General features: G+C 40.7%; 2 protein-coding genes across 3 annotated transcripts; one reads left to right on the plus strand and one right to left on the minus strand.

Annotated features, from left to right (window-relative positions):
• The first annotated feature begins 329 nt into the window (after nucleotides 1-329).
• On the plus strand, nucleotides 330-2,742 carry LOC128741962 (lysine--tRNA ligase). Of its 2 annotated transcripts, none has more exons than XM_053838228.1 (3): nucleotides 330-483; nucleotides 873-1,305; nucleotides 1,368-2,742. In XM_053838228.1, the coding sequence occupies exons 1-3, from the start codon at nucleotides 449-451 to the stop codon at nucleotides 2,658-2,660; spliced, it is 1,761 nt and encodes a 586-aa protein (XP_053694203.1). In that variant the 5' UTR covers nucleotides 330-448; the 3' UTR covers nucleotides 2,661-2,742. The 2 variants fall into 2 exon arrangements, with proteins under 2 accessions (XP_053694203.1, XP_053694121.1); XM_053838146.1 differs by lacking the exon at nucleotides 330-483 and adding an exon at nucleotides 511-804.
• Nucleotides 2,743-2,764: 22 nt separating this feature from the next.
• LOC128742098 (protein C19orf12) lies at nucleotides 2,765-3,569 on the minus strand. The gene has a single exon (XM_053838352.1). The coding sequence runs from the start codon at nucleotides 3,357-3,359 to the stop codon at nucleotides 2,937-2,939; it is 423 nt and encodes a 140-aa protein (XP_053694327.1). The 5' UTR covers nucleotides 3,360-3,569; the 3' UTR covers nucleotides 2,765-2,936.
• Nucleotides 3,570-7,295: the final 3,726 nt, after the last annotated feature.

The raw sequence follows: 7,295 nt of genomic DNA on the forward strand, positions 1-7,295 counted from the left end.
TAGCTTAAGTAGATTTCTTAACTATTTCAATACTAGTTAATCAAACATTTAAGCAAACAGTATGCTTGTTCGATTTGCTCCCTTTTGACAACTCTCGCTGCTCGATTGGCTCCCAAGATGGCTGCTTCCGCGTATCTCTCACCTCTGAGTATTTCTATCAAATTAGTGTTCAGATTAAACGGGGGTTCATGGTATTTTTCAACCATCAAATTCGAGCAGCTGGAATTCAAGCAGGTTGTCGAGTGATCGCAGAATTTTTTCGAAAAATTTGGCCTCACTGATGCGAATTCGGGCGGTTCGGGTTGCGTCAGCTTGGCACAGCCTTTGAGAAAGAAAATCATCATCGAGGTTATTTTCGGTTTTCTCTGCATGTCGTTTTTTCCGACGACTACGAGTTTTCTGTACAGTATTTATTTGTGGTAGAGAATAAAGAAAATCGAACCAAGCGATGTCGGAAGTAACTGGAGAAAAGCTTTCGAAAAAGTAAGTGCCTGATAGTTTGTGCCATAGGGTTATAATTTTCAACCTTTCCACCTAAAGGTGATGTGGAATGTGGATTGGGCGAAGGTGCTGTAAAAAAATCTACGCTGCCGGATATCGGTTGTTTTAATATAAAACTGCACGTGTTCATATAATTGTTGAATAATTGAAAAAAAGAACTCTCGAGGCAGACAAACAAACCATGTCGTATTTTGGACGCGTTATTTGTTTGTTCAAACCGGTAAACAGAACAGCAATGCTGAATCTGAGGCTAGCAGGGAGTAACTTGTTTGACATTCGACTAAAATCGACCCGGCAAAAAGCGTGCGTTACTTTCTCTGTGCTTTGTGATGGAATGTTGAAATTAATCGACTGTGTAACGTTATTTTCAGTGAATTAAAGCGGCGTCTAAAGGCCGAACAGAAGGCTAAGGAAAAACAGGAAAAGGAAAGCAACCAAGCGCCGAAGGGTACCACCCCAGCGTCGGGAGCAACGCCAAAGGCTGAAGTTAGCAAGATAAACGAGGAGGAAATCTCTCCAAATGAGTATTTCAAGCTGCGTAGCGCTGCGGTAGCCGAGCTGAAGAAGGCTCCCGAAATGCATCCTTATCCGCATAAGTTCCACGTCAGCTGCTCGCTGGAGGCTTTCATCGAAAAGTACAGCGCGCTCAAGGATGGAGATATGCTGGAACAGGAAGCTCTCTCCGTTGCCGGTAGGATTCACGCCATCCGCGAGTCTGGCGGTAAACTGATATTTTACGATTTACGCGGCGAGGGAGTCAAGCTGCAGGTTATGGCCAACGCAAAGCTATATGAGAGCGAAGCTGTAAGATGATCTGCCCCGTTTTTTTTTATTTAATAGAGACTGAGCTCACGCTTTTTTTGTAGGCCTTTATCGAGGATACCGCCCGTTTGCGGCGTGGTGATATCGTAGGTATTCAAGGATATCCGGGAAAGACAAAGAAAGGTGAACTGTCAGTAATACCGAAAAAATTGAAACTACTGTCGCCCTGTTTACATATGCTACCTCACCTTCATTACGGATTGAAGGACAAGGAAACACGCTTCCGACAGCGGTACTTGGATTTGATCTTGAACCATCAAGTGCGAGACGTTTTCTATGTGCGTGCTAAAATTATTAGCTACGTGCGACATTTTCTGGACGGGCTGGGTTTCCTAGAGGTAGAAACGCCGATGATGAACATGATTGCGGGTGGTGCGACTGCCAAACCCTTCGTCACACATCACAACGAGCTGAACATGGATCTGTTTCTGAGAATTGCACCGGAGCTGTACTTGAAAATGCTTACCGTCGGTGGCTTAGATCGAGTGTACGAAATTGGTCGACAATTTCGTAACGAGGGTATTGATTTGACACATAATCCGGAGTTTACTACGTGCGAATTCTACATGGCGTATGCGGATTACAACGATGTCATGGACCTAACGGAGAAAATGGTTTCCGGAATGGTTAAAAGCATTCATGGTAGCTACAAGATAAAATACCATCCGAAGGGACCGGAAGAGCAGGAATATGAAATCGATTTCACTCCTCCCTTCAAACGCATCTCGATGATCAGTTCGCTGGAAGAGATTCTGAAGGTTAAATTCCCAGAGGCGAACAAACTCGGCACGCCAGAGGCGAATAAATTCTTGAGCGATTTATGTACCAAGCACGAGGTGGAATGTCCACCACCTCGAACGACGGCCCGTTTGCTGGACAAATTGGTCGGTGATTTTCTCGAAGAGAATTGCATCAACCCTACCTTCATTTGTGATCATCCACAAATCATGTCACCGTTGGCTAAGTATCACCGGTCGGCATCTGGTTTAACCGAACGATTTGAGTTGTTCGTTATGAAGAAGGAAATTTGCAACGCTTATACGGAATTGAACGATCCGGCAGTTCAACGGGAACGATTCGAACAACAGGCTGCCGATAAGGCGGCCGGGGACGACGAGGCTCAGCTTGTCGATGAAAACTTCTGCACGGCGCTGGAGTACGGTCTGCCTCCTACCGGTGGATGGGGCTTGGGAATCGATCGATTGACAATGTTCTTAACGGACAACAACAACATCAAGGAGGTTTTGCTATTCCCGGCCATGAAACCGGACGATCTCAACCGTAATCAGGCGGGAACCGCGCCGGAAGCAGCTGCTCTTAGCGTTCCTACCAAGTGAAGGAGAATCAACTGTACGCTTACGCATTCAGCAATATGTGTATGACCTATTTTACGAATTATCAATAAAGTCTTCGATTATTTCGCTAATTCAGTTCCTTTTTTTTTTTTTCATTTTATAAAACCCATAGTGCAATTTTATTTCATGGTTATGAAATACATTCATCTTAATTTATTTTAGTGTCATTGTATATAACGATTTCAGTTCGTTGTAGGTGTCCCCTAAAAGCACCCTAAGCCTCGTGCACCTTTGCGTTAATCCACCATTTGAACGATGTCAGTCAACAATTTGCATGCGCATCTCGTTCGTGATGAACGAAACAACCGTCCTTAGTATGGCCTGCTGGGCACCAACACTGCCCATCATTAGCGGCAGTAGCACTGCCATATCGGTGGGATGGAACTCCGCCAAGGCAGCCACTATGTGACCCTTGAGCCGCTCCCGTTCCCGATCGCTCATTTCCACTAGAATAATTTCGCTAACTGGACGGAATTTGCCGCGACTCATCATACCGGCACCGACCGCTCCAAGCGTACCGCCCACGGCCAGACCAACGGGACCGGCCAGAAGGCCACCAACAAAGCAGGTAGCACCACAAATTGCAGCACCTTTGGCGCTACTCCGTACCGCGACCCGCACGTTTTCCCGATCCGTCAGCACACCCACGGCCTCCATCAGTTCACGAGTATTAATAGGCATTTTGCGATTTTGCCAAGGAGTATGCACTTTGAAAAAACCAGGTTGCAATTATCAACCAATAAAATTTCTTCTTTTGATATAATATTGGTATTCTTAGTTTAGTTCGTGTTAGAACTGCACGTTACCGCATGCCACAATTATTAACGTGTAAGAAATTATTATCAATTTTGTGCAATATTTTTTACTAAATATAAAAAATGATAAAATAACAAACACATAAAAGCAAGGAAACAAAGACAAAAATGTCATACACTCTTAAATGATTCTACACGAATAGGTCGGATTTAGTCAAAGCTAATTGAAACTAGTCAAAATGCCCTTAAAGTTGTACAAACTCAAACTTTGGGTAAACATTTCAATCAATTTTGGCTACTTGCTACCGATAATTGAATTATTCTTTATGACAAATAACGCACTTTTAAGTTTCTACTAACAATTTTTTGGTCGAAAGACTACTCAAAATATGAGTTTGTACACCTTAAGGGCATTTTGAGTAGTTTCAACCTAGCTTTAACTAAATTCGACCTATTTACACTATTTACAGGTAGAATCATTTAAGATTGTAGGCTATAGCGAGCGACGACAGAAGATGATTTTGAAAATCTTCTCGTCACTTTTCAAAACGTCCAATGTAACTTGAAATAAAAACGATAAAAACTGTGAACAAGTTAAATTATGAACATCTCTAAAACAAATGATTGGTATTATGATTAATGTTGCGTCTTGGTCACAATGAAAGACTATTTAAATTAATATGAATATTAGCATTAAGGAAACTGACTAAAGAAATGACATTGGAGCTCAGTCACTCGCGGCCTCCTGTCATCATTAAATCTAATTTGCTCAACGATGATTGTTGTGCGTGACTCTGTTCAAAGTTGCTAGAAAAAGTTCTAACAATATTTTTTTCGAGCTCAACATTTAAGCGATTTTATGAACTGAACGCTACAAATTTGATTGCCTGATGCCTTCGTTAGGCAGCACGGATCGATTTCGTGATGATACGATGATATTTGTTGCCGTTTGCTTGCAGTAAATATTTTCTCCCGTGTTCATCGACTGATAGGGTAACCAACCTATTTTGGACCCCTTCAGCAGCTGTACATAATTTGGACACTTTCATTTGATTTTGCTGTAAGTGTCCAAATTATGTACAGCTGCTGATGGGGTCCAAAATACGTTGGTTACCCTACTCCGCAAGTTTTCGAGCAAAAGATTCAAAAGTTTTCATCGTAATCAATGCGCATTTGAGTTCGACGAACCGGAGTATCAGTTTCCAATGTCATTTCTTTAGTCAGTTTCTTTACCAAGACTGTTATGATCTGAGAGTTATGAATGATCTATAGAGTCTATGAAGTAATTTGCGGTTTCGTCACTAACGAGAATGACATTAGATGCGGCTCGTTTATGTAGGAGTGAGAGGGGAGGATCCGGGAGTTTGAAATTTGCTGTTGTTGATATTATTCCTACTGCAAACAGCCTTAGCGGGGGCCCCAGCTAATGTCAAAAAATCTTTATATGTGTGCGTGGTGCACACTTAAATGTAGAATGTAATCTCGGTAAAGCAAAACACCGAACTGCTTAAAAACTTGTCTATTTTCCCGTGATATCGGTAAACACTTATACTTTTACCGTAATCCTGAATATATTTTTACTAAGATTACGGAAACGACACATGTTTACCGAGATTCCGCAAAACTATTTGCCGAAAAAATCTGTTAAACTTCAAAACTCCGAATTCAGTAGAATAAAGTGCCGAACCTCGGTGCTCCAAGAACGTTTTACAGAGATCCACGGAAACAAAATTTTCTAAAGTAATAAGTGCTCGTTCAATATCAGTGAAGGAAATTAAAATATTCCCTGATAGATAAACCTCGAATTTCACAAAACTATTACACTGTTTGGGAGAACAAGACTATCGTTATGTTTTCCGAGATATGATAATTAATTTTTTATTACTATTTCCTTTAATATTTATAACATTAAGCACATTCTTGCAAATTTCCAGTGCTGTTGTCCTTGTCCGAACTAAAAACCTATACGAGTGGATTAAAGTTTATCCAGCTTTTTACGAGCCATAATGGCGGACGTGTTCGTAATATTTGAACAGCATTTTTGACATTTGGATACACGAAGCAGCTTTAGGCAAATTTAAAATAATGCTTAAATGTATTTTCTACTGTGTAATTTTATTTAAAATATTTCTCATTTACAAAATAAATTTTTCTGGAATAAGTTTACCGAAGTACGGAATATTATTTTAGTGTTTTTCCGAAATTCTCGTTAAATTTGACAATTGACAATTCAGAATCGATTACCGAGTATCTCAGCAAAATAAAAACCGAGATTCTCGGTAAAGTTTGACAGTTGTAGGATTTCTGAGATCTCGGTAATTTGATGTTTTACCGAGATTATTGCCGAGATCTCAGCTGTTGGGATCTCGGTAATTTGTTTTACTGTACTCGGCGATAAAATTTAGGTGTGTGGAATACTTCATAGACCTTTCCATTTATGTGTGCTGGTGCTTGAAAATGAGGCAAACAGGCATCAGCTCGATCAGCTCTTTCCCAAAATGAGGCAAATATCATGTAAATACATGCGTATTTCGTGTTCGCTAGTGTGGGTGCTTGAGCTGTCAGAAAGCTCTACCGTGGACCCCCGTTCGTTTGACCGTTTTTAATCTGAACACTTTTTAATTTGAACCCCGTTGGTTTGCACGACGTGCAAATTAAAAATGGTTCAAACGTCATACTCAATATGACATCATTTGCTTATGCAGACAATGCTCATAAACACGATTTGTTTGTGCTGATCTAGCGTTAATCTGTTTCACATTGCGTTTTCCCAACGATTATGGTAGAAATCCGATCGGAGAATGAATATTCGCTGCTTGCAACTGCCTGCTGAATCAAACCACCAAAATAATAACAAAGAGCAGGGCAGCCAGTTCACACAAGTTCCAGCATATTAAGGGTTACCAGTTGTTCAAATTAAAAACTAACCCCGTTAGTTTGCATGAGGAATTGTTCAAACGAACGGGGGTCCACTGTATATATCCAGCTTTTTACGAGCCATAATGGCGGACGTGTTCGTAATATTTGAACAGCATTTTTGACATTTCTCTAATACATCGCACGTTTTCTTTACGCGCGTTCACGGTAAAACTAAAGGAATGTGCGGAAAGAAAACGTGCGATGTATTAGGGAAATGTCAAATATTACGAACACGTCCGCCATTAGGGTTCGTAAAAAGCTGGATATCATCTTCCTTCTTTAATGCGTCCAGAAGCTTGAGCCTTACAGTCGAAATCTAGTGATTCTGAATATTGTTAATGGACAGTTCAGGAATAAAACAGGAGAACTAATGAAACTTGTCTGTATTGACCGAGAGCAAATGTGTAACTAACTGTTATGAAAAATTAACAAACTTATGTTTGTTGACTACTTGATTACACCCCCTCGGTTAATCCTAGACTGGTACGAAGAATCTTGCAACGATTGTAATCCAGTGCCTTCGTAAAGATGTCTGCTATTTGGTCCTCGGTGTTTATTGGCTCTATTTTCAATAGTCCTGAAGCAACATTATCACGAATGAAATGATGTTTTATATCGATATGCCATGTTCGTTTAGATTCCATGTTCTTCGCCATATATTTGGAACCTCTATCCAGCTTTTTACGAGCCATAATGGCGAACGCGTTCGTAATATTTGAACAGCATTGTTGACATTTCTCTTAAACATCGCACGTTTTCTTTCCGTACATTCCTTTAGTTTTACCGTGAACGCGCGGAAAGAAAACGTGCGATGTATCAGAGAAATGTCAAAAATGCTGTTCAAATATTACGAACACGTTCGCCATTATGGCTCGTAAAAAGCCGGATTATCATCATAAATAGTAACCGGTGAGCTTGCAATATACAAATCTTTCAGGATGTC

Source organism: Sabethes cyaneus, chromosome 1 (genome assembly GCF_943734655.1).
Source record: "Sabethes cyaneus chromosome 1, idSabCyanKW18_F2, whole genome shotgun sequence".
Taxonomy (NCBI): domain Eukaryota; kingdom Metazoa; phylum Arthropoda; class Insecta; order Diptera; family Culicidae; genus Sabethes; species Sabethes cyaneus.

Coding starts and splice junctions, on each gene's coding strand:
- LOC128741962 (XM_053838146.1), top strand. CDS start 683: ATGTCGTATTTTGGACGCGTTATTTGTTTGTTCAAACCGGTAAACAGA. Junction 805..872: donor AAATCGACCCGGCAAAAAGC/GTGCGTTACTTT, acceptor CGTTATTTTCAG/TGAATTAAAGCGGCGTCTAA. Junction 1,306..1,367: donor AGCTATATGAGAGCGAAGCT/GTAAGATGATCT, acceptor CTTTTTTTGTAG/GCCTTTATCGAGGATACCGC.
- LOC128742098 (XM_053838352.1), bottom strand. CDS start 3,359: ATGCCTATTAATACTCGTGAACTGATGGAGGCCGTGGGTGTGCTGACG.